The sequence below is a fragment of the Paralichthys olivaceus genome, chromosome 3, assembly GCF_024713975.1.
Source record: "Paralichthys olivaceus isolate ysfri-2021 chromosome 3, ASM2471397v2, whole genome shotgun sequence".
Classification (NCBI taxonomy): Eukaryota; Metazoa; Chordata; class Actinopteri; order Pleuronectiformes; family Paralichthyidae; genus Paralichthys; species Paralichthys olivaceus.
The window spans coordinates 3,308,397-3,336,192 of NC_091095.1; the positions used below are offsets into that span (position 1 = coordinate 3,308,397).

The following is a 27,796-nucleotide window of genomic DNA, read 5'->3' on the forward strand; positions in this document are numbered from 1 at the left end:
ACAAGGATGAAAACAAAAAATGAAAAGACGGAGTGTCCAGGGACATGCTGGAAAAAGGCCGGTGGCTTTTATCATTTCACAGTAATTTCTCTGCCTCATCCTCCCTCATGTTCTCTCTCCATCATCTCTCCCTCTCTCTCTCTCCCCCTCCCTCCCCGCCACCCTGCGATTGGCTGAGCTGGCTGATGACACGTCAGAGGCAGGGGAGGCAGGACTATAAAAGCTCTGCATCTGGCTCTCATCAGCCACAGACAAATCTGGCTTCCCACTGATCTCTGAACAGGATATTTACCCTCCAACCGACTCTTTACCCCGATACATCACCTCCACCAGCTCCAACCTGCGACTATGTGTAAAGGACTAGCATCGCTGCCCACCTGCTGCTTGGAAAGGTACATGAAGTTTCTCACAAGGCAGATGGATGGATTACACGATATGACGCCGCTGCTGCTTTAGTTTCATGGTTTTTGTGTGAGCGTTTGGAAAGCATAAGCAGAATGTCAGTTTTTAAGCTGCAGCAGATTTAGTGGGAACGTACTTGTAGCACGCAGCAGCGAAAGTGTCAGTGAGCGTGTGAATCCAAGGTCTTGTGCAACATTCATCCTAACCTGTTTTCTTTTTCCCTCTCAGAGCCAAGGAGCTGAAAGCAAGGCTGGGAAACGTTCTGCTAAAACCCAACTGGAATCTATCCTGCTGCAAGATAGGGAAAAACAAGTAAGCTCCTTACACTTATATAAATACATATTGTACTCCCACTTCATTTAACATGTACTGTCCCTGTGTGCATGATTGAAAGTCCAAGTTAAATCTAATGACGCTTTATCTTTTCTCAGGCCAACACTGGAGGAATGCCTCAAGTGGAGAGAATCTTTTGAAAAACTCATCTCCAGCAAATGTAAGTAAACATTTAGATTTTTCTGTTTTTTACGACACGTTTGCAATCACCTGCGTTTTCGAGTGCAGCCCTGCTGGACTCTAATGTACTTAGACTAATCAAATTTCCCCTCTTCCCTCAGATGGACTGTGTGCCTTCACAGCCTTCCTGGTGTCTGAGTTCAGCGAGGAGAACATTGCATTCTACTTTGCCTGCGAGGATTACAGGAACACCAAGTCTGTCACCAAACTGTCGGCCAAAGCCCAAAAGATCTATGACGAGTTCATCGGTAGTGACGCTCCCAGAGAGGTAAGAAAACCCCGAAATAAAGAATCTGAATCCAAGGCCCAAAAAACGTTTTTCCAGACTAATGTGGTTCCTTCTTGTTCTTTTCTCCAGGTTAACATCGACCATGAAACACGTGACATCACCAAAGCCAACATGCTGGTCCCCTCGTCCACTTGCTTCGACATGGCCCAGCACAAGATCTACATGCTCATGGCCAAAGACTGCTACCCTCGCTTCCTGCGCTCTCCCGCCTACAGGGATCTAGTGTGCCAAGCCAAAGCCAAGGCCACAAAGCAGCCCCGGCAGGAGAAGGCGGCGTGAAGCAGAACCTCCCCAGATGAAGAGCCGATGAAAGATTGTTAGTTGGTCGCCTTACGAGGGTCGAGCAGGCAAGCAAAACATGTTGGGTGCTGCACCGTGAAGCCGGATGCTGATGCAGACATCGAGGCCGTCGTGAGAGCGGCGGCGGATTCTGCAGATGCTGCCTCTCTGTGAAGATGAGGACGGACGGAGCAGGAAAGGAAAAACAGCGAAAGATGGAGGTTGATGCCTTAAATCAGACTGTTGGTGTGAAAAAGGACGAAGTCTGGAAACTCAAAGTGGAGAGACGGAAACAGACTGAGTGAGAATCAAACAGGAGGAGTGGGACTTTTCTTTGCCACTTGGCAAACTTTTGCCGTTGTGATGTGCAATGTCCTTATGTGAAACCCATACACTGTTTGTGAGCAGGCATGTTGGGTACTTCATCAACTTGTGTTTATTGGCTTGAAATGTATTTGCTGCATTTTTACCAAGCAAAGAGTGAAAACAAATGTGCAATTTAATTTATAATATTTTGCTATTTATATCACTGTTGTCTTTTTTTTTTTACATACCAGCAAATAAACTAAATGATTTGAAGAATAAAGTGGGAAAAGTTGTCTTCATTGAATAAAATGGTTTGAGATTTATTTTGATCGAGTGGATATAAGATGAGTATATATATATTATTTATATCAAATACTTCATTTATTTACACACAGCAGCAGAACCACCACATGAAAACACAGGTCCAGGTGAGATTTGCACGTAGTTGTACAAACACCCAGCATCTGCGTGTTTAATTACTCACATTACCTGATATAAAAGTGACTGTGATGTGTTTGCCCTGTGCTATGAGAGGCGTTCTGCAGCCGCTGTTGTGCTGCACTGTTGTTCACCAAGGAAACTGTGTCATAAAGAGCTCCGACAATCAGCATCCGGCTGCTCAGACCTTTTGTCTTCTATCGTGTGAATGAGAAACAGCTTTCGAGCAAACAGGAAGCGCGACGAGATGATGTGACAGCATTAACGTAATAGAAAGAGCAATAAAACTATATTATTGCCCTGGCAACTGTTTGCACTCGCCATCGACTTCAGGTAATAAACGACAGTGGGGCGGCAGGGAGCGCGACCACTGGTGTCTGCGAGGCGAATGTGAAAAACACACAACAGAGGGATAATACAAAACCCTGCAAAGCCCACAGTTACACAATATTGATGGTGGAGATAGTGGCGGCGATCTGATTTGTTCTCATTAAAATGTTAAACGGTGCAGTTTGGATTGCTTGGGTTAGAGTGCAGAGGACAGAACGTGGCTGAATGCCTGCTTTGTGTATTCAGATGTGATCAGCGGAGAGTGGAGCCAGTGTCAGGTGTTCCACAGGCCTGATGCATATAAATAGATAGAAATAATGCTGCCTCTCTCTCCATAGTAACCCCCTGGCTTTATTTTAATCAAGATCTAGCATAGCAATGACCATCTGTAAGGGAACATTTTACAGCACGAGGAGAAAACTCTTCTCATGAGTTAAGTTAAAGTTTCTCACACATTCACGTTTGAGTGCGTTAAACCACTGCTGCCAATGTTCAGTGCTGCACAGTGTTCCGACAGAACAGGAAGAGTTTGACGGTAGCGATCAAAACGTTTGTTACCTCCGCTACAGAGGTGATGTGTTTTCACCCCCGTCTGTTGGTTCGTTCAGAAACGACTGGACGGATTTCCATGAAACGCTGGTGGAAGGATGAGACATTGATCTTCAGGACTAGTTTGAGGGCTGATATCTATTTGTGTAATTTGGTGCGGATTGATCGAACTGTATGTGCTACACGTGTCTTCTGTTGCGGGGGAGCTGCTGCCAATCCCAGCTGACATTGGGCAAAAGGGGTTTGCGTTTACAGGTCGGCAGTATATTGCAGGGCTGACACACCCATGGTCAACTTAAAGACCTTTGCTAAGATCAAGTGTGTTTTTGTCGACTGGAAACTGTTGTGTAACTCCCTGCAAGATTGTACTCAATCTTAATTAACGATATCCTGCACACTCTGCTCTAAAGGCCGAAAGAACCAGAGCAAGTCAAGTATACACAACAGCATGTTGTTAGGTGTTTTGACTGGTACTTACATCATTGCATGATCACTGGAAGGAAGGATGGGGTGTGCAAATTCTGAGAAACTGCTTTGTTAACTGGGAAACAACCAGTCATGGTTAACTTCGTTATGGAAAGTTCACTCTTTAGTGTCCAAGGAAGCTGCGTCCAGTGATGCCACTTATCAGGAAAACACAAAACATTCAAGTTCATATTTAGCACAGCTGAAGTGAAAGTTTTTCTACACATATGGTTCTTTTCCCTGAAGAGTCCTGCTAGTTTCAGTGGAAGCCAGACAAAAGAAAGATACGAAGTTCCAAAAAAAAACTCAAGAGCTTCTCAAAACACCAAAACCACAAACCACCATGTGAACAACTTTCACTGGAACTGCTCTTCCCTGAAGAACCAGTGGGATTATATAGAACTAAACAGAACAGATGAAGCTTTGTCATTAATATTGAAATGTAATTTAAACACTTGATGGTGAGTTTATGTCCTCTAACAAGTCTATATTACAAAGTGTTGATACAGTTTTCGTCCACATCTTGTTGTTGCCAATGGCTTCGAGGGACAATAAGACAACTGTAACATTTTACGTTTATGCTCATGAAATGGCAGCGGCTGCTCCGAGCTAACGCTCAGCTGACCCCGCTCCGCAGGGTACGATGTTCTGAGGACCCTTTTTCTTTTTTCCAACTTCAGACACGGTGATTACGTTTCAACAACTGCACATTCGTTTGTTTTCTACTTCAAAGTCACGCCAGACACTTTTTTTTTTTATCTCTGGTACAAAAATAAACATTTCATTCAATAAGTTCATTCATCTTAAACACATAAAGTCATGATTGTTTATTTAATGTCTTTAATTTAATCTTTGTATTTCTGGGCCTTTGTCTGTGAATACTTGTGACGTTACACTGACATCTAGTGGTTGGTTTGTTATCAGTACATTTACCACAGATTCTAAACCTGGGATTTTATTAAACAAATTGAAGGTTATGAATGAGAAATAAAACAAATAAATAATACAATTTAAAAAATAAATAAAATACCTAATGGGTTTACCTTTAATTTCAAATCAACCAACTCAAGAACAAAAATAATTTCTCCTTTTTCCAACTACGGTTTCAACAGCTGCACATTTTGTTCCAGGAAGTCATCAGACTCAGAGAGAGTTTGTTTCTTGGTCCATTGTCACTTTTTTCCATTTTATTTTATTTATTTAAGTTTGTTTTCTCAAGTACACTGACATCTAGTGGTTAAATCGACAACTACATTTGCCCTTTAAACAAGTGTTTTTAAAGTTGGATACAAATAATAAAGATTAAATCATAAGATACTTGTAGATGCAACTTTTTCTTTAAAATCTATTTTATTCACTTTAATTGTATTTGTATGGAGTCAAATGACGACATCTGTTACTTCAAGACACTTCACGTATTAATGTAGAGAAGAGAGCTGACAACATTATAGAGGAACACAACACCTAACCACAAACCAGGTGTAAGGAAACTTTCTTCTGTCACGATTTGGAATAATTAGTGAAAGAGTTTGAAGTTTCTTGTTTAAAAAAAAAAACCAAACAATTTAATCAGGTCATTTAATTTATTCATTCATGTTTCTGCCTTTTGCTCGTTATAGAAAATAAATAAAAGACAACACACAGGAAGTAAACAACATGACATCACACACTGAAAACAACAGCAGGTACAGAGAACACAACATATTCATTTATACAGTAGATATATATATATATATATATATATATATATATCACAGCATTAGGGGGCAGTGTCACACTGTGTATAAACCTGTGAGTCCCCTTTGTCTCTTTTCAATTCTGATTTTAAAGGACATTTTTAACAGAAATCACAAACATGTTCCATCATACGTGTAAAGATCATGATGGTTGTGTGTTGATGGGGAGGATCCAGTCTAATTATGTCTTGTTAATTATCTTTATTGAGTGGTGAAACTAAACAGGACTGAATAATGTCAATTCTCAAACTGAGGAAAATAATAAAACCTAATTTAACATTCTTCTCTTTCTCCAGATGAAATGTTTACGAGGAAAATAAATATCTTCTTTCATTATTATTGTAAAAACTCTGATGTTAGCAGAACCATCACTGAGACGGACACTGTATGTTCATTAATCTTCCTCCTGAAGGGTCTTCATCAAAAGTGACCTAATGTTAAAATAAAGCAGAAAACAGTGTTCCTCATTTGTCTTTGACGATGAATCACGACCCCCTGTAGATCTGAAGCAGATGACCCAATGTGCACATTTCTCTGTTTCTCCCCCAGGACTGAACATGTGCACAATTCCAACATTTTCTAAAGTTGTTGGAGGCCGGAGGAGGAGGAGGAGGAGGAGGAGGAGGAGGATGGGAATACAAAAGAAGTGCAGGAGCAGAGGAGATGGATGGAGGAGAGGATTCACCATGAAGATTTCAGACGAGTGGGTGAGAGGAGAGCGGAGGAGGGAATGAAACAACGACATGGTGTTTCACTCTAAGCGTGGGAAATCTCTGCGTGTGGGTCCCCAGTGAAAAGAGAAGACTGTGCTATAGTGACTCCGAGTTCCTCAGGGTTCACATCCTCTGTCCGCTCAGGATCATATTTAAACAATAAAGCTTCACAAGCTGAAAGTTTGTTTCATCTCTTATTTCCCTTCATTTATATTTAAACCTTAAATTACAAGCTGGTCAGTTGGGAGCAGATTTTGTTAGATCATGAAGGTTTTAAATATTCTCTGCGGAAAGAGTCAGGACATTGAGAGTGGGATCTTGCTTTTCATTTCCCATCATTCATTTCTGTCACGGATTCCCAGTAACACATGCGTCTGTTCTGGGCTTTATTCTACTTTTATTAATTTATTTATTTTGTTATCATTCCTCGGTATTATTTCTATATAAAACTTTTAGAAGTACTTTTACTCAGTCACAGAGTCCCTTAGAGTTAGTTCAAGGTAATTTAGGCCCAGAATTCTCAGATGAGGTGTAATTATCTCATATTTGACCAAAAAGCCAAACGGAGATTAACGCCATTAATCATTTCATGACATCACTGATTTATATAACGACCCTTTAGAGGGGGCGACACCCACACACCAAACCATCTAAAGCAAATAAAACGTACCTTAAAGAGCCACAACAATATGTTTCTGATGCATTTGTGCAACCGTCACAGTTTTAATGTTTTATTACTCATCTCTTCTCCGATCTCGTTCCACTTCTGTCAGATCTGATCACACGCGTGTTACCAGAATGCCAGTGTTTACATATCGAAGAATTGAGTCCAGATGTTTGCACAGTAACGGAATCCGACTTGCGACATGTCGCTGTGTCTCATTCCTTTTTTCTCTGTGACTCGAGAGCAAAGTATTAAAATTCAAATGTGAGTGAGGTCAGACAGTCATCGCTTACACGAGGGAATTTTCAAAGCGGGATAAGAGTCCGAACGAGGCCAGAACGTTAATGAAAAGAACGGATTTGTCTTTTATTAGTCCCTGAACTGCAGCGTCAACCAACAATGAACAACTTGAGGATTCAAGAATCTGTGCTCGTCAATGAGGCAGATAAGATCCCTGCGTTTCCCTTGTTCCTGTTCCTGTCTCCTGCAGGAAGTCAACCTCAAAGAATCAAGGTTCCAGGTCGAATGTTTGCTTTATGCGCTTTCTCTAATTTTGTGGGTGTGTCAGACGTGTTGCTCAATCAGCAGCAACGTGTATATAGAGTATTAAACTTTTATTTAAACTCACTTCATCACTCCTTTTGAGATTTCTCACACGAATGACAAATGACACGGTTTCCTTCCTTCACTGATTGTCTGCTTCACTCTCACCTGAATCCACCAGCTGATCTTCATTTCCTCGTCAGTGGAACCTGTATAGGAAGTTTCCAGAGACCAGCCTGTCGCCGATCTGTTGTTAAAACCTGTGTTGGTGAAACTCTGGGCCTGTTATACTCTGGTATCTGCTTTCAGCTCGGACTGAACCCTCTAGTCTGAAGCTGCGTACAAGTTCTCTGCTGTTTAGAAATCCTCCTGCTATGTGTTCACAAACGTTAGGGACATTTATCTATTTCATTTATCTATTTTATTTATCTATTTTTATTTTTTAAAGCTCGACAGTGTAGTTCTGGAAGTAAAAATCTCATTTTGTTATCTGCATTGAGATTTAGATTTCCAACCATCCAAGGTAGAGTTACCACAAGCTACGAGATTGTGAAACAATGGGATGTAGAAACTGGAGGTCTGTTTGCTTTCAACTGTGTTTGAAGAAAAACTTGTTTTATTTGTGATTTTAAGATGTACTACACTACCCACAATCCTCAGGTACAGTAGCAGGGCAAGTCTATTTATAAAACATGTTTTTTTTATACAAAGAGACATTGAAAAATAAGACAAATTAAAATTGTGAAAGCACAATTTAAAACAAATTCAAGCAAAATAATAGAAAAACAAATGTTCTATGATCACGATTCATCTCTGAGCTGAAACGTGACTTGAACAGCTTTTCAAACTTCACACGTACGAGAACGAACTTTCTGCCTCTTGGTAAGAAACATGTTGGCTTCTCTCTCTTTGTCTCGGACATTGTTTGAGTTCCCATCTTGAAGCCCATTAGCCGCTCATACAGCAACATGCACAGCACAGGCCAGCATCATGTATCACAGAGCGCCTGGTGTTGAAGTGCTCCTCGGTGCATTAACCCCTCCTCAGTGCGGACATGACAAACATAAAGTACGTGAGCTCCATAGGCAACAGGCTCTCACGGCTTTCCACCGAACGATTAAACACTCGTCTGTTCACCGGCTGCACAGCGACACCGGCCGAGCCGTCGCCTCGAACTGCTGCTACTTTCCACATCCTGACCCACTGTCATGTTTGGTTTGGCTTGTTGTTAAATGAGCAATTTTGTTTTTAAAAGCTATTTAGACTGATTTGTGTCCAGATCTCTGAAACCCAAACACACTTTAGACTACAGGCCTGGATTAAATGGCTTGAGATAATTGCTGTTGTTCTAAAGTTGGTGTTTATCTGATTTAAAATAGATGTGGAAGTCGCTTAAGTGTCCAAGTACTCAGGAATAACAGTGTTTCTCATGCGTTTCGGTCCAACTCGTGTTTTTTCACGTCACCTCAGCTGCAACTGAAACCGTCAGAAACACCGGAAACCAAATCCAAACAGTAAATATATCGATCCAGAGCGTCACTTTTTCCAAAAATCTGTCACGACACGTAATCCGCTGCCTGATTTTGGTCGTAGCACAGATTCCTGAAAAGCAGAGTACAGTGTCAGTCCTCATACATTTTCTTCAAGATAAGGTCACCATGTCCTTTGACTGCTGGAATCCGATCTAATCTTCGGCCGAATTGAGATACCGTATGTTCAAGAGCACAAATACAGACAAAACTGGAAACCTTATGAACAACCTGACATCATGATGCCTCCAACCACTGGGTGTCGCTGTCTACGACGCAGAACCCAAAATATGTACACGTACGACTTCCCAAACAAAGTCCCTTTTCGTTATTGTCTAACGTTCTTCATTTTCACGGTAAAACAACGTAACATTACCGACTTGCGTTACTGAAAGGTCAAGAGGGCATTCAATAGGTCAAGCAGACAGTGAGCGCCCTCTGCTGGATCTTCAGATGGTCTGATGTCCTATTGCACTTTTCTATTTTGATTTCAAACTGGTCGTCCCGGTTCGAATATGAATGATTTTATATGGAACACAATGCGAATTAGATGTTATATTGTTTTAGCTGGTGTAGTCTGTATTACATAATGATCGGCCCAGCAGTAGATCCACTGTCAGCGCTCTGCACTGACCTCTCCAATGGAAAATCCATTTTCTCACTAAACAAAGAATTCAATTTATTTCTCTAACGTAGGAATGATAACGAACACGTCGCTGTTTATCCCCAGATTCTTTTTTTCTCCCCCCTCTCAAGTGTTCAGGCCACGATTCCGTAACGGAGAAATCCGTCCTAATTCAAGAGAAAACAGTCTGTAGCTCCCACTTCTGTTCCCCCTCTGAAAGCACCAGGTTCACCGGAAAGGCCTTCGCAAATAAACACCGCAACGAAAACAATTAATGGTGCTGTGGGAAAAGCAATTTAATTTCCTCTCGGATGAAGCGCTGAGAAACTGGACACCTACTTAATCGCCCCGCCTCATGCCTCAGGTCCAGCACGGCTGCTTTAGCAGAAGAGAGTTTTTGCAGCGGAACTGACATTTTCCCCCAATTTGGACCCAACGAAGCGTAAAGTCCAGAGCCGATGGTTCTGGTCTAATGTATGGGACATGGCTTCACTCCAGCCTGTGTGTGATAACCTCCGCCCCCTCCGCTCTCTGTCATCATACGGGATTGTTTTTTGCGATACAAGCGCTTAGCGTAGATGAGCACCATGATTATATCAGCACATTATGTCACATCCTGTGCGTTGGGAAATTAACTGGAGCACTCGAAGGTTGTTTTTTTTCTTGATCGGCGCCACAACATCTGTTTTTCTCTTTGGCTTTTCTAAAACCAGTAAATGTGTTAGAGGTGATTTTCTTTCAGTCTCTGATTCCAGTAGATATTCTGAGACACAACATGAACACTTTTCAAGCCAATGTTTGCTGCGCTCTTGTATTTGAATGCATCATGTTGCACGATCATCGTCATGTCAGAAACTCAGAGAAAGAATCTTCACCAGCCTATAGCTCATTTATCAACATTTTATATTTGCACAGATCTACAAATCTCAAATGTGCCCCGTGGCATTTTAAAATCCGAACAGTGACCTCTGCCTCTAAGATCTTTTAATCAGATGGGAAAAAAGTCTGAACCCGATTCTCCTGACATCCTCTGGAGGTCACGTCTGAAAAAGAAACGCCTGAAATTTGAATTTAAACTTGATCAAAGTGCGCTTCCACTGCGTCGACCTGAACTTTGAAGCCATCAGAACTCATAATTACAAATGGCAAAACAAAACCATTTACGTCCGTCAACTTCCTAATTCCCCAACTCCTGACAGACGTGGATCTCCTGTTCACTGAGAAGGAGTGGGTTTAAAAATACCTGTGACAATCGGACTAATTTAACAACTAAATAAAAAGCAATCACATGAAATTTCCACACAAAACCACCATTGTGTGTTTTTCTGCAGACACCCAACATCTGCGGTGCACAACAGTGGGAGCAACTTAATAAACTGTCATTATATAAAGTTTTTCTAGTCTAGTCAAAGCATTTTACACTTGAAACCACATTCTCACACACTCTCGCCCAGGGACACTTCACCATTCAGACTGGAGGAACTCGATCGACCTCCTGATTACTTTTACCACCCGTTAACCAACAGGAGCTAATCGGTGACACGTTACCTTCATAGCGTGTCCGCCAAACACGGAGCATCAGACGATCTCAAGATGTAGGATTCTCGGAATAGATCTAGAGATGAAAACAATCGGGCCTTGTTCTTTTGTTTACCGCAAAACCCCTGCTTCCGACCTGCTGACATCGCAGTGAGAAACGTTCTCCTCTTGTTGTGCAGCTCACAGCTCATTTCGTTGAGTGGGAAGTGACAAAGATTTCAGGAGAACCGTCTGAAATCTCCGTAATCTGAGTCAAAACAAAACTGAGATTAGCTCGGAGTCGGAACTCGCTGGTAAAGATGAAACCTGATTGAAATCTTGATTACTATAACTGAGGTGGCTTCTGTATGATGAGAAGAAGTTGAGGGAAAAGTAACAACGGTTTTAAAGATAAGGGCGATGTTACGATACTTTCACGCACACACTCACTTTTTCTTTCCCTCTCTCTTTTGCACCGACCAGTGTTGCCAGATGTGTGATAATTATTGTATGTGTACGATAATCGTTCCCTCTGTACGAATAATAATTCATGATGTACGATAATTTGATCATTTTGCGACACTCAGTTGTAATCTGGATAATAAAATAAGGATCACGTCTGTGTTTACACATCTTTTCTCACGTGACGACTTTTCAGCCAATCATGCTTGTGATGATGAACGGAACCGTCACGTCATGACTCTGTCTGATGTTTCAAAATAAGAGCCTTGTGCCTTTCTCCTGTGTCGCTTCGGAATATCGACACGCAGACACACACTGACTCAGCCGACTTCGACTTTTTTACTTTTATTGTATGATACGACCCAAAATGAACGCTGTAAGCAGACTACTTGAATATTATAACCAAATTATTTAAAGGTACAGTGTGTAGAATTTAGTGACATCTAGTGTTGAAGTGTCATGTTGCAGCTGAATACACCTCAACTCACCCTCTCCTTCCAAAACATGAAAAAGAACCTGTGGCAGCTTCAGCTGGAACTCAAAAGCTTTTAGTTTGTTCAGTCTGGACTAATGTAAACAAGATGGCGGCCTCCGTAGAGAGGGTCCCCTCCATGTAAATATAAAGTATTTGAATATAAAGGGTCTTTTCTGGGGTAAAGAAAACTACAATTCATATAATTTAGATGAAACGAACTAGTGAAAACATCATGAGGATTATTATATTATATCCACACAAACGTCATTATATCCGGTTTCCACTGAATTTCTGGAGTAACGTCAGGCCAAGACTCCCGTGAAGCAGTCGCAATATTTTCTTCCCTGGAAAACAACGATTCTGCCGAATGCCACATTGAGATGAGAGAAAGAAATGACGATAGTGTGGTAGAACCATGATGGTTGTGCTCACATTTTTTAAAATGAGTGAAGAGTTTAGGGGCAAATTTTTCTGTCAACTGAAACCAGAGGAGCTCCGTCAACGAGACAGTTTCAGTTGACTCCAGCTGCACAGCATCTGTTATGGATTTAAATATCAAATCACAGTATCAGAAACAATCAGAGCGTCCGTCACGTCCCATGAGAACGTCACCGTCGAGGTTCAGGGGATTCTGAAGAACTCTCAGTTCAACAAAACTGTTTACTTACACGTACTCTGCATATTTTGTGTCGATAATTGCTTTTAACTTGTGTGGATATTTATTGTGACATTTGGTGACAATCACTCGTGTTTTCACGCTGTTGCTCGGCCATGACGTCCACAGATTAAGCGCCGAGCTTCTGTCGGGGTCGTAAACAAAGCACCCGGACGCCGACTGGTGCCGGTTTATTTGAACAGTGCTGCAGCCACTGCTGTTAAACACACACATTCAGTCAAAGGGACGGTCCCTTCCTGAACTGTGGCGTCCAGGAAACAAGAAGTAAAACCAAAACAAACTGAACCAGCATTGTTTGAAGTCTGTAGGTGATACGCCCTCACTGCACTTCATGTTCAGGAGACAACTACACAACTCTGCTGCTGACACAAGAGTACAAACCAACAAAAACGTTTCTGAGCAGAGTCTTGTCTGATGCTTGTATGACAAAACGTTTTTTCAAAATAAGAGAAATTACGATCTTTCACGTCGATCTTGCTCTCATAACTTACCAGACTGTAGATAAAGATGCACGACATGACTGCCTCCCCAAATTGAAGCCCTGGTGTCTGGCTGCAGTACAGGTCATGTACCCTGCCTCCTCCATGTTAGCAGGTGGGACATGGGCCAAACTAAAAAGTACTAAAGGTTTTTCATAGATGTTTTTTGTTTATTTTCGATATTTCTTATCACACTGATGATCCTGGATCTGCGGCTTTAACTGCATCCAAACAAAAATTGAACGAGTTCTTATTGGGTCAAGAAGATACGTTTGGTGGAACCTGCGTAATCTTGCTGAATCTACAAACAGACTTTGTTTCAAACATAACCTCCTTTTGCGGAGATAATTAAAATAAGAAAATGTAAAACTTTAGAATAAAACTCTCACCTCCCCTCTCAGTGTTCAGGAGAATATTCAGCCATTGCAGGAAACATTCAAGGGTTTTCAAGGACTCTGATTTAAAACAACATCAACTACAGAATCAAATTAAAACACCTCTGTACCGACGGAATAAAAACTCAGATTAAAAAAGGCCAATTTCAATAAGTGCTGCACGTCTTTATTTGACGGGCACCGACTCGGCTGCAAGGCTTTAATACCGTGGTACTGAGATGACTAACAAACTGATCTCTTTATTAGCTGCTGACTGGAAACCACAGCTCAAAGTTTCCCTCAGGCAAACTGGAGCAGATTAATGTGCTTTGGAACAAGGGATGTGTGTTTATTTATTTGTTGCAAATGTTAAACTGTGTGAAATTATAATTTTCCAGGACTCTTTCTTTCTTTTCGTGGAGTTCATCACCAGCAGATTATTTTCTTTCCATGTTCTGTTCTGGTTTTGCACACTGAGCATAGATCAAGTGAAACAAGTTCCTCAGAGTTACTCATCGATGTTTTAAACTGTGTGAAACTGAAACCACGAAAGTTCACTTAAATAATATTATACCAATAACTTTATGGTTTTATTGTACCACATGATAAATATGATTATGCAGTTTTTAATTCATTCTCCTACATGATTATTTACATTGGATTGATCTTTTAAACAGCTGTTTAACTAATCTAAAGCTGCTATTTAACAGTAAATCATATAAAGAATGAGAAGCGACGTCGTGAATAAGTCAGAAGATGATCCAATGGACAGTTCAAAATGTAAAGGTCTCCATTCTATTGTAAAATGGACACAACCTAAATATGTGATAATGTTTGACTTCAATCAATAAGACTTGAGATGTGATTTACAGATTATTCAGATAAACCAATCATTCTAAATCTTACGGTATAAATCATGTCCACATGACGTCCTCATGAAATGTCTCCATTAGAATGTAAACAAATAGAATAAACTGTTTGGTGTGTATGCAGCTCGTGGAGGACGGTGAACAAAGCACAGGACAAGTTTGTCACAGGAGACCAGGCGTTGCTTCATGGTTATCGTATGTGGATCAAGGTTTAGGAAATCTTTTGTTTGCTTAACGCAGAAATACGTCTTTGTGTCTTGACTGACAGGAAACACGACGGACATTAGTTTTATTAACTCCTTTCTTTGAACATTTTACCATCAGCCTTTTCCATTCTCACATTCTCCCTTGGACACTAGGGGGCATAGTCCCAGGAAATGTCCAGAGCCACTGACTTGGACATTTGTGTCCTCACATACTGTGCAGCCCTTCAGGAACAAAAGTGTTTCGGAGTCTTTGCTTTGAAATAATAATTGAATAAAAGTTATTTGTAACAATGTGCTTCATGGATATGTTTTCTGTTGGAGAACATTTTCTTCAGAACTGAGAAATGAAGGACCTGGTGAAAAACTAGCTTCGTCGTATGAAAGTTTGATCCGAACAGAAAAATAAGAAGTTTTTTTATCGCGTCATCATCAGAATGTGATTCCTCCGACCTTGTAAAGTTCACTCAATATAAATGTTACGTAAAAAAAACATTAAAAAAATCAAAATACAGCAGCAGTGAAAATGTCAGACTTGTTTTCTGTCCTTGAGGCCATCGACTGATATTGTGACATTGAAAACTGAAGAGCGAGTTTAGATTCGATTGAGTTTTTCGTGTCCAAACAACTTCCGGCTCCTTCTGACGCCCACGTGTCGTCAGAACAGCATCAGCGGCCATGAGCTCAAATCCCACAACAACTGTGTTAATGTTTCCCTGAAGCAAACTTGTGGTTGTGTAGCGCGTGTTGAATCAAACAGTTGCACAGCAAACTAGTAAAAAAGAAAAAAGACAAAAATAAATAAGAATAAAGCAAAAGGAACTGACCTTTTTCATTTAAATTCATTTAGAAAATCAAAAACAAGATGTGAATGAGTCCTGGTGCTGTTTACACTCTGGTCCTGGATCTGTTGCTTAATTGCTTGATGCTTAATTGAAAGTTCAAATCAAAGGAAGGCTCACATCTGAAATCCCGCCCTTCCTCTGCGCGGCCCCTCGGCTGCACACACTCCAGTTTTATTGGCTTGAAGCCGCTGGCCCAGAGCCCAGAGGGCGGTTCTGTATAAAACTCCTCATGTGCTCGAAGCCGGAGTCAGAAAGAAAAAGCGACTGAGACTCACAAGTGTGAAAACAAGACAACGAATTTCTATCTAAAAGTGCTGCAACTGAAAGCAACGGGAAAATGTGTAAAGGATTAGCTGCCTTACCCCAAACCTGCCTGGAGAGGTGAGTCCTGCACCATCACAATGTTTCCTCATGTCTTTAAATAGAGAATTCATCTGGTGTGGAACTGGAACTGTTCTGTAAACTTCTGAAGACTTAACAGAAAGTCTTGAAAAACATTTTAAATCCACGCTGGTGTCACAGATGAACAGTTTCCATCTAAAAGAGCCTTAAATTCTACTTTGTCAAGTTTGTCTAAATTAATTTCTGCTTCTAACAACGTCTGTCTCACCTCAAGAAGAATATTTCACATGTTACACAGGTTTTCTGATGTGCTTTTATCTTTACAAACATTTGAGCCGATACACAAACACATTTACAATAAGAAAATATAGTTTCATAACGTTTTGAATGTAACTGTAAAGCTGGACTGAATTGGATATGATTTGAGATGTAGTGAGCTGCTTCTCTTCTCTCTTCTCCCTTTTCACCTCTTTATTTGGAGAAAACAGATTCTTGTCGCGTTTGTAGCAAACTAACTTTCAAACTTGACAAATCTGACTTCTGATTAATTACAATTACTCATATAAATACAGCCGCGTTGGAAAGAGGATGATAAATACCAGGAATTCTTGGATAAACACGGCTGAGTTATTATTACGTTCACAGCCGAGAAGTTGTCACACGGGCCTGTTTTCTGTCACGCAGGGCCAAGGAGATCAAGTCGAAATTGGGAGTTTTGCTGCAGAAGCCGGAAAATGCCATCGACCTCATCATCCCGTACCCGGAGAAGACGGAGAAGAAGCCGGAGAAGCTGCAGAAGTGAGTAGGAGAAGACGTTAAGCAGATTTAGTGATGGTGAAAGAGCAGAGGCCCCGAGCAGGTAGAAAATATGAGGATTAAAAGGACGTGTAAGGTTTCCAGACACAGACCATCCGGTCAGAGTGAGAACGGACGTTATCTCAGAACAAAGATGAATAAAAAAACAAACAGGCAGAACTGCTTTGCTTCTGTTTTACCCTGAAATAATGTTATGTAAAGCAAAATGTGTAAATTGGTCTTTTTCCACAGAATGGAAAACTCTCTTTGGTTTGAGTTTAGCTCATACTGCACGACAATAATACCCATTTAAATTTCTTAAAGAAACAAACGGCAGGTTCTAATCAATTAAAAGCCTCAGTGTCATTGCCCAGTGTCCCAGTGGTGCAGAGAGACAGTGAGACACAACAAGAAGACAGCAACATGCAACAAATAAATCAAAATACCAGTAAAAATAAAATAAAAACGTTGAAAACAAGACTCAGAAATCTGCAGAAGAGACGATCAATACGTTCTGTCCTTTACAGAGACGCTGGTTTAATGATTTGACCGAGCAGCCACAGTCCTTACATCCTCTTTGACTCCGTCTTTTAAATCGTGTTTGGAGTCCAGAAGCTCCGCATCATCGCTCGGACACACACTCACAACCAGATGTGATCCGTCTCACAGAACGTTTTCCAGATGTGAGAGAAGTTAAAATGACGCCGTCTGGCTCTGAGAGCTCGTAGCACACACGTGTGGATATTTACCGCTCGTTGTTGGAAGCTTTAAACACGTAGAGGATGATTTACAGGCTCCGTTTGTGGCTTGTTGACGATGAAAACATGTTGTAGATCATAAAATAAGACTCATTCACGGTCTGAGATCAAAAAGGATGCGACAGAAGTTTTTGTTGATGCCACTTATTCGTCACAAAAATCTTAAATCTTTGTGGATCTTCAAAGTGTTTTCATCTGACAGTTGTCAAAGTGTGCTCGACTTGAATAACTCTGGAGAAAGATTCAGCATTTCAGTTTGTGTTTGGATGAGTTTTGAACAGTTTTGCTGATCTGAGGTGTTTTGTGCACAGACCTGCTCCTGAGGAGGCGGCTCAGTGGCGCGAGTGTCTGGACCGAGTCCTGAACAACAACTGTAAGTCTACCTCCCTCTCTCTCTCTCTCTCTCTCTCTTTCTCTTTCACTTGCTCTCAGACACACACACACACACACACACTCACACACACTCAGTTCCCTGGTGATTAACCAAAATAATATCCTGCCTTTAAAAAATGAGCAGCGTCTCCATAATGAGACGACATTAAAAGATTCATCATAAGAGATGAACGACACGTCTCAGCTTCTTGCGTATTTACAAAATTGAAACCAAAATATCTCGGATGCGGACACAGCCATCTTGCTTTGGTGACATCATTTGGAGTCTGTGCAGTAGAGATTGTGGATTGGCGCCACAGGATTTAGCGAGTCTCAGCTGTCAATCATGACGTTTCAACTCGTTTTAATAGCATCAAACAACTCATTAAAGCCGAACTTATCCGAGACACTTGAACCAGCATCAGGGCGATACCTAAAATGACAGAAAAAAATATATATTTAATGTACATTTTGCTTCAGTTACTTGGTCCATGTCCCATCTGCTAACATGGAGGAGGGGAAATGTATTACCTATACGGCAGCCAGCCACCAGGGGGTGATGAAGATGATTTGGCTTCACTTTTGGGAGCCGTCACATCATCCACTTCTACACAAATCGAATACAACGGATCAAAGTTTAATTCCACTTGAAGCCAGGCTGTGTTTTTTTTCTCCACAGGAAGGTGAGGTGAGGGTTTTATTCGCTCGCTCGCACAGAGTGGAAGTGAAGCTCTTCCTGTTGACTCTTAATTATAGCTTTGATCTAAAGTCCTTAATCTGTATGAAATGATTCAGGAGTTTTCTTAAAGCCGGCAGCACATTATCACAGAGTTGACGTGTACACAGGCGTTGAAACAAACCAGGAAATACAACTGCAGGTGGATGTTATTGTTCTGATAATGTCTCTCTTACAAATACTTGAAAGAGATGGCGTCACACACACCCACACACACATACACACACACACACACACACACAGTCCAATGCAAACACTGAGGTATAGACACAACAACAAAGCAGACAAACAGGGCCTCATTATTTTACACTATGTGCCCGAGCTTAATGATGCGACATGCTTGACGTCCGGTGTTTGTCCAGAAGACTGTTCAAGGTACAATACACTCGTCAGTATCTGGTTTCCATAGCAACAGTGCAAGATGTTTGCTCGTTCTTTACTCGTATTGTGTGTCGATGTTGAGTTGGTGTCAAGGAACTCGGCACACACGAGCAAACACGTCACCAATCAGCTTTCAACAGGTTTGATTTAAGAATTTCGGACCGAAATGAATCAAATCTAAGAGCTTTGAAGAAGCGAGAGCATAAACTACACATGCTCGATGAAATTTAAATTTTAAAGCCCAATAGAAGAAGCGTTAATGAGCTTTTGTGTAACAAAGACCTGAATGTACTTAAGATGCATATTTAAGACTTTGTAAGATCACATGAAAACCTCCTAATAACGTGTTTTTCACCTGAAACGTTTGATTTATATCAACTTTCAATTTTGATTATGCGTCGAGAACGTTGAATCTGTCACATGAACAGATCCAGAAGTGTCCTGTCAGTGTGAAATAGTCACAATTATAACTTTCAGGAGATGAGTTTCTATCTAACTTGGTTTAAACTAAGCAGCAGCTCCGGTGTTTACTTCACAAAGTGCAAAGAAACTCCACCAACAAGACTGATGATTAACTCCTGACGGTCAATGGTGTTTAGTGCTGCGTGTGAATCCTGCTGCTAATACTTGAAAACAGACCCGAGTGCAGATGGTAGCGAGCGGCCGACACATGTGAACGGAGAACCAAGCTCGCTGGGTGGCAGGAGAACTTCCTAAGTGTCTCCTTCAGAGAATTCAAATGCAGCTGTGTGTGAGAGTGAGTGTGTGTGTGTGCTGGGCCGCAGAGGTCATGTTATGGTAACCTCTCCGGGGAAAAGTCTAAATGATTCCACAACGGTGATTTATTACGCAGTTGCCGCAAACTGCCGCCACAGAATTATTCATCTACATGAGACTTTACATTAACATGATTCTTTATTGCCTCTTTCTTGTCGATTCCCACGAGAAGCTCGGTGAGTTATTGCCCCTCACATGTGGACCTGCCCCTCCACCTCCACTCTACAGTAAAAACAGCAAAGTGTAATGTTGCAACAACAAATGGCTTCTGTCAGATAGAAGACCGCACTTGTAAAATAATGTTATGTTATATTATACTGCTATAAATAGTACTATCTCTATTTTATTACACCAATATATGTGTATGTTTGTGTGTGTGTGTATATGTGGCACAGTTTATTATCACATGAATGACACATGTTGAAATCACAATCATGAGGAGAAGCTACATTGCTGACGACTCTTTTTTGTTATTTCTGCTGTTTTTATTTATTATAATAATAATAATAAACATTTAATTGTTCTCATAGTTGCAAAGTACTTACGAGAAAGAAAAACTTAATTTAGAGATTAGCGATTAAAAGAAAAGCAATCAAACAAATAAACAAACCGAACTCTGGAGCATCCCCTGGTTAAAGCGTGTTCCACAAAACTGCGTCTCCATCAACTGTAAATAAATAAAGATGGACGTCACGTGTCCGCGCCAAAATATCCTGGATTCAAACGCTGCCATCTTGTGTATTTGGATCCAGAGTTTGCACAGTAGCGATCAGAGGGTGGAGCCACGGAATCGTGGTCCTGCCGACACACACAGTCGACCAATCGCAGGTCAGTCTCAGATTTTTATAGATTTTTTTAAAAACCCAAAAAGTGGAAAAAAAACTTGATTGACTAATCTGTCCCATCCACTTACATGGAGGAGACGGGGTTTACGACCTTTTTCTGTGGCCAGCCACCAGGGGGAGATGAAGATGTCATCCATCTTTATATACAGTCTTTTTTTTTTCTTTCCCACTCTCTCCTATTCATTTCTAATAATAATGAACAATTCTGTCTAAAACTCAGTCAAAGTCACATTAAAACACGGTTTAACTCCCTCGACAGTTTAGAATCACAAAAGAATTCCCCGTACAAGAGGCTCAGTTGTGGGTCTGATACACACACAGGATCGTCATTAGCGTGTGTGTCCTTGCACTGAAGGTCTTTTAAGGAAAAAGCAGCTTGATTGCGACTCGGTTCTATTTTGAACCAAAGTAGTCGTTTAGATTGGAGATAACAGCCTGAGGCTGCAGCTTATCATGTGCAGCACATGCTCATTCACACAATGAGACCTTTCTCTGGCATTGTGTCCAGCTACAAAGGTTCCAGCTGAAATGAGAGATTGTTTTCATCAAACCTTATTTTGGGGATAAACACTTTGCTTTTGTCCAAACAGAACTTTTGTTTTATTTCCGCACACATTCTGTAGAATGTAATCGTCTTCTTTTGTTTCACTGAAATTCAGTTTAATTATTTTTCACTGGATATTTTTTACTTCTTTAAATTGCTTGTGAGGTTTTAAAGGGGTCTCCGCCTTCTTTTCTTACGTTTTACCATGGTAACAATACTTTTACTTTTATCACATAGCACTTTCATCACTACAAACATGATTATCATCACAGTTTTATTACTCTGTTGTGTTTCTGCTTTTGTTTTCCGATGTTCACATCTGTAATAAAAGCTTTCAGACATACATGTGTTAGAAAAACTCCTCCTCCGGCCCGGTCTGTGTTATAAATGATCCGTAATGGCTTTGTTCAAACATGACAGGACTGTTATGAAGAGAGCCACAGTGCCCACGCGTTATTTGACATCCAGTACGTGAGAGGCGGCAGGAAAACAGGTCTGAGTGTCGTCGGTTCACTCACACGCAGAATCGAGGAGGAATTTTAAAGACAAGAACTTTGTGGAGAGTCACTTCCTCCAATCAGTGGATCCTCTGATAAAGATTCTTAATGTCATTTAGTGTGAAGAATAAACATTTGACTGTCTGTAAAAATGGACAATATACATATATATAAATGTTTGTTAGTGGTTGGGAGGATTTCCGTTATCACACTGATGTTTGTTTTTAATTCGTTATTTGATGCTTTAAAGACGTGAGTGACAGCTCAGGCTCCTGATTGGTCGAACGCGTGTGTCAGTGGAACCTTGACACCACGATCATGACTGAACCGACTGTAGCTGTGTCAGTCAGAGGCTGCGTTTGAAAACAACAGAATTCGTCCCAACAGCCCGATCTATCCCAGGGTTCATCGCGCTTTAGTGACAAACAGTTTTTCAAAGAGGTGATGACACCGGCGAGCAACAAGTCGCCCGATGTGAGTTATCAGGCTTAGATTCAACTGAACAGCTAAAGCTGCACACCTTAAAAAAACCAAGGGGCATTAAAACTTTCTTATCAAGTTTAACTTCAGCTCTGTGGCAGCAGCCATAAGTCATCACGTTGTGACACACTCTGTTATCTGCTCTTCCTCCCTCCGTCAGACGGCCTGGCCGCTTTCCGTAGCTTCCTTCAGTCCGAGTTCAGTGAGGAGAACATCGAGTTCTGGATGGCCTGCGAGGACTTCAAGAAGACCAAGAACCCGGTGAAGATGGCCGCCAAGGCCAAGAAGATCTATGAAGACTTCATCCAGTCTGAGGGACCCAGAGAGGTCAGGGGCTCAAATTAATCCCATGTCGTGCAGCTCAATACGATTTCAATTTAGAATCCTCACTTTAATCTTGACCGTTAGTCGACTACAAACTCTGAAGAGCGTGCAACACAAGGAGAGATTCCTTATTTAGAAAATTATTGATTTGAGCACAAACTGCAGCAACAAAGCAGTTTACAGCTCCTCATTGTATTTGAATCATTATCATCGAATCTGAGTCTTAACATGTAGATATTAAATACACACACCTTCAGTTATACCCCCAGTATGTTGGAAACACAAAAGAGACTTTATCAAGAAACGTTTCCCCCCCCCCGACTGACTAAAAGTGTATTTAAAATAAAAAACGAGCCAGTGAATGATGCTTATTCAACAGTTTCCCTTCAGAGAGAGTTAACATCTTTTATCGGTGTGCAGTGTGTAGAGGAGAAATACAGGCGTGCTTGAGTGTAAACAGATGAGGTCACAGACGGAGAATGTTCTGAGACGAACAGCACGATGACACAAAACATGAACACACATGACGTCTAAAGAGGAAACAGAGACAGTGACCTGACACCTTTTAGTTTCTATATTTCACAAAGTTAAAGAAAGTTTGAAAGTTGAGAATAATTGAGCCTTAACAATGACCGATGGATGTAAACTAAACATGGGAACTTCATTTAAAACAGTGTGGTGTCAAAACAAGATTCTAAAACCAGTCTGAGCTAATGTGCCTGCAAAGAGAGGAACCATAAATATCATCATCACCATCATTCGACCACAGATGATGAAGGACTTTGACACTGCAACAAGGTGTTTTGAGTGACGGCAAATAAGTGCGTTGATAAAGGTTAACGTCTACACACACACACACACACACACACACACACGGCCATAAACAAGCCACGGCAATAAAACACAGCTTGATACCATCATGCATGAGGGAGTGCAAACACACGTAAAGGAAGGAAAGTGGAAAGTCCGACTGGAAACATGTTTATTTCCGTCATCTCTCCGCTGGATTCAGAAAGATTCATTCTACTGTTAATACTAATCTTTACGTTTTAATTCAAATGTACGGTTTTCCTTATCGTCCTCCTCGTCATCCCTCCTTCCTTCGTAGTCGTCTCTGACAGCAGGTCTTGTCGTTCCTCCTCCCACAGGTGAACATCGACCACTTCACCAAGGATGTGACCCTGAGGAACCTGGTCGACCTCTCCCCCGCGACCTTCGACCTGGCCCAGAAGAGGATCCACGCCCTGATGGAGAAGGACTCCTTCGGCCGGTTCCTCCGGTCCGACCAGTTCCAGGAGCTCCTGGTCAACTAAGCGGGGAATCTGAGGAGCGGGGGAGGGGGGGGTGGTTGGGGGAGGCGTCGAGGTTTCAAACAGCAGTTAAATGTTTGGAAAGTAATTCCATATATTTTAATCTAAATATTTCCAATAAACAACCATTGTGTTTGAGCGCATGAGAACCGAAGACCTTTATTTTACAAACCAAAAAAATTGTGTATGAAAAAAATCATGTTTGAAACTGAGCTTAAAGGACCGACTGCCATTTAGAATAACCCCACCCCCCATCCACACACACGCACACCCACACGCACACACACGCACACACACACTTACCAAATGAGGATATTATTTAAACCTCAAAGGTTGAAATAGAGGAACTAACTAACTAAACCTGTAAAATCCACATCAAAACACAGAAAATTCTTTTTTTAAATCATTTTATCTTTTGATTTAATTGAGCGAAGGCTAGTGCACAGCAAAGGTCTGCCCCTCCCCCCAGGTCCCTTATGGCTAGGGCCCCATTTTATCCACAGGCACATCACACTCCTGAGAGATTCTTCCCCCCCCCCCCGAAAACAAAGAAACGTTTAATTGGAGAGAAAAACATTCAGCTGCTTTGTGAAATATGATTAATGCACAGACATGTTCAATCACTCTACAGCAAAACAAAAACAAGCTTCCCTCTGATGTCAGCTCGACTTTTAGTGTCAGCGTGACTTTTAAGTGCCTCGTGCTTTTCTCAAGAACTCATAGATGCAGTGTCAAGTGGCTGGGATGGAAATTATCTGAGAGAATAAGTGGGAAAACTCCAAGTAGTGATAGATTTCCCCAGACGAGCTGTTTGTAAACCAGTCGATTCCTCAAGTAAACTCCAGCAAAGATCGGATACTTTGTCATTTTAATAAAACAACTCAACACATCCCGGAATATCGTCGCATGAATAACAATTCCACTCTCTCCCACTCAGGTTTGGATTTTCACCAAACCCCTTTTTTTTTTTTTGGTTGGCGCGGCGTCCTGCGAGAGCGCTCCCTGAGAACAGTGGCTCGGCTGCCACTCATAACTGCAAGTCGCTAAGATGGGAAATTCAAGTGGAAGGGGATCTCAGAAAAAGAAGTGAACAGAGCTGTGGTTTTATACAAAGAAAGTTATTTTCCCATGTGATACAGTGGTACTGTACGTATGTGTGCCAAAAATAATCACTCAGTGGAGCGCAAACCTCCGCCAAAGCCCGACTGTCTCCGTAAATACCCTAAATATGCATGTTTTTATTATGATTATTATTAATATTATTATAAGGATCACATGTCACAGACTTCCTTTACCTGTTTCAAACTAAAAGCACTTTCGGGTTACTGTTGAATCCCCTCCATTCGTTTTTTAGGTTTTCGTTGTTATTGCTCGGAAGTAAAGAAGTCGTACCAGAAGCCTCACGCAGCAGCTCCACAGCAGCCGTGAATCAAATCAAGAAATGTGTTTGAGAAGCAGCAGGTCACCCAGTTCGGCCCGGACGTGACTCGCAATGTCAAAGAACGTGACAACAAAAAAAATCTACGAAATCCTGGATCTGCCCCCCACCCCCCGCCCCGGATTCACGCCAAAACATTTAACAAGCTCGTGTTTCATCCTTCTGCCAAGTTTCATGATAATTTGTAGTTGGCAGGATTTTACTTAAAATCAACAAAGACAAAATAAACACTGGAAATAGAAGAATAACGTCCCTGGCGGAGGTGATATCGACCTGGTTCTAGTGCTAATTTACGAGTAAAAAAGAAACAGGGGAAACAGAACCTGCAGGTTTCAGTGCAACACTGGTTTAATCTGAGCTCATTTTATTTAAAGTCTAAAACCGGAAGTTTAAAACCATGAAGGAAGTTTAGGGAACTCGTAGCATCACAATCTTACCATTGCAAAAATAATCACACATTTAATAAATCCAGTATTTTATGTAGTTTTCATATTATTTTCAACACTTTACAACCACAAGTTATTATTCACGAGTATAAACTGTCACGAAACACTGATGTTCACTGTATCTACACTGAGCTGAGACGGATGTGATGGAGGAGTTGGAGTTTGTGCAATGTTGAAAAGTTTTAAATATACACATGAAGTCCAATGTAGCAGCCATGATGATATTCACTCTGTCAATGCTTTAATTTTCTTACATTAAATGAAAGCATATATCTAAACGAACATTATCTCGATATTCAGCATTTTTTAAGCTCTTATTGTTCCCGTGACTACAAATAATTAAAAGGGGGGGGGGGTGAAAACACGCAGTCTGTCACTGGAATGAACGAGAAGTGTCACAATCTAATGTTTGAGCTGCGTTGAGGGTTTAATGTGACACAGATCGACCAGTCTGGTGTCTCGACCCTCAGCGTCACGCGCTCACCAATAAGGGCTTCAACAGTGCTGAGTATTCTTTAACCCATGTAGCCTCACGTGTATGTTTTGGAGTCGACCACATAAAAAAAAATATATGCATACAATTCCTGAAGATGTATTTATTCTTACGTGTAAATATCGACTGTGTCTCTGAAGCTGTTCTTAAATACACCAATGGAAGCCGTGATTCTTTGAGCTGGTGCGGACTCTGCCCGGAGTCTGTTCTCTGTTATAAAAGCGGAAACATCTGATTTTCAATTGTCACTTTGTTTTTCTTCATGAGATTCCTGCGAATATATATTGTGTGTAATAGAAGAGGAGCTGGTTCACGCAAGAGAGCGCACATGACGTAATTCTTGGCGGGCACGGTGGCACAGTGGTTAGCACTGTTGCCTCACAGTGAGAAGGTTCTTTGTTTGAACCTGCCGGCCTTTCCTTGTTCGGAGTTTGTATGTTTTCCACATGTCTGTGAAAACACATGGTTTCCTCCCACAGACATGTTCCTGAAACTTTCCTCAGGGGCTGAACGTCAGAACACAAATGTCTGATTTAGATGCTTCGGATATTTTCCCAAATTTTTTCTGCCAGCTCCACAAAAGTGAACAGTTAACACAAGATTGGGAGATTGGGTGATGAGGGCTGACGTCGTCGTGGTGTGAACAAAATTAGCAGTAGCAGAATTTATACGTCAGTCGTAAGGGCTGCTGCACACCAGAGAATATTCGGGGCGCGTTTAAACTCGACAAGCGTGGTTCATTCCTGACTAGAGGCCCCGGTCGTTCCCCCCCTTATCTGGAATTGTGAATATCAAACATGTTTCTTTTCCACGCTCCAGTTCAGAAGATGTCGGTAAAGTTGTTTGGCAACTGCCATAAAAAGACTGAAGAAGAAGAATCTGTGGAATCGTCCCTGTGGGTTGTGGTTTTATATTCCGGGCCAAATCATCCAGTGTGTGTGTGTGTGTGTGTCTGTGTGTGTTCTGACAATTATAAGATTAAAAATAAGTTAAATCAAGTCATCATGTCTGTGGTCTCTCGTTATTGAAAACCGGTCAAGATTTGAAAATCCTCTGTGCACCTGCTCCCGAAACCAAAGCGACACAAGCAGGAACCTTGATTGAGATTCCAGCGAATGTTGGGCGTTCATCCAGCGATGTTTGAGGACAACAAACCGGAAACTGAAAACAATAGCTCATAAACCTTCAAGGAAAGTATCCGAGGAAAACCAGATGAGTCTCTGAATCTGTCTCTGCACTGCCTGAAGTGTCCTGGAGAACAAAAGAAGAGTCCACCGCTAAAACGAGGGTGAAAAACCGAGTGGAAACAGATGCAGCTGAGGAAGCGGCTGCCAACACAAACACTGTCAGAGTTGTGCACGGACGCATCCGTTACTGCACTTTCTACAAATAGACGCAGAGAGGTCAGATGCTTTCGGTCCCTGAAGGATGTTGGTGACGTTTCTTACGAACGTTTTGTTGAGTTTAAGACGATGGATGCTTTTCCACGCACCAGTACGTTGTCACATTTACAGAGTAAAACTTTAAAACTGTGTCACGCAAAGTCAATCCTCTGTTTCATCGTATTTCTTAAATCCTGCCAACTGTGTTCCAGCTAAAAAACCTTGAATGCTTGTTTTATTTTCAGCTGATTTTCTTCCAAATGTGCCGGAAGACAAAGAATTTCTTCGTGAGGTTTTCCTGGATCATGTTTTTCCAGTATAATCCATTTCTTCTGCCTTTGGCTGCCGCCCAGAGAAGCTGAACCAGTCATCCGCCGATGACGGAGACGTCCACACAGATCATGCAGACATGTTGGCATCGGGACTTTGGGAAAGAGCTGATTCGTTCTCCACAGAGACTCAAATACTTGTGTTGATGGATTAAGATCATTAAACTATGAATCACTGTTTATGTTCACTGGAGCGTCAATAAAGGCTGAGGTGCGTGTGTGTGTGTGTGTGTGTGTGTGTGTGGGCGCTGCAGGAAGCTGAAAG

General features: G+C 41.4%; 2 protein-coding genes across 2 annotated transcripts; both read left to right on the top strand.

The window, feature by feature from the left end:
- The first annotated feature begins 231 nt into the window (after positions 1–231).
- Positions 232–2,069, top strand: rgs16 (regulator of G protein signaling 16). Its single transcript, XM_020102540.2, has 5 exons — positions 232–392; positions 631–714; positions 834–895; positions 1,017–1,183; positions 1,274–2,069. Exons 1-5 carry the CDS (start codon positions 349–351, stop codon positions 1,481–1,483), a joined length of 567 nt encoding a protein of 188 aa, XP_019958099.1. The 5' UTR covers positions 232–348; the 3' UTR covers positions 1,484–2,069.
- Positions 2,070–15,397: 13,328 nt separating this feature from the next.
- On the top strand, positions 15,398–26,055 carry rgs5a (regulator of G protein signaling 5a). Its single transcript, XM_020102529.2, has 5 exons — positions 15,398–15,663; positions 16,309–16,422; positions 17,489–17,550; positions 21,970–22,136; positions 23,282–26,055. Exons 1-5 carry the CDS (start codon positions 15,620–15,622, stop codon positions 23,444–23,446), a joined length of 552 nt encoding a protein of 183 aa, XP_019958088.1. The 5' UTR covers positions 15,398–15,619; the 3' UTR covers positions 23,447–26,055.
- Positions 26,056–27,796: the final 1,741 nt, after the last annotated feature.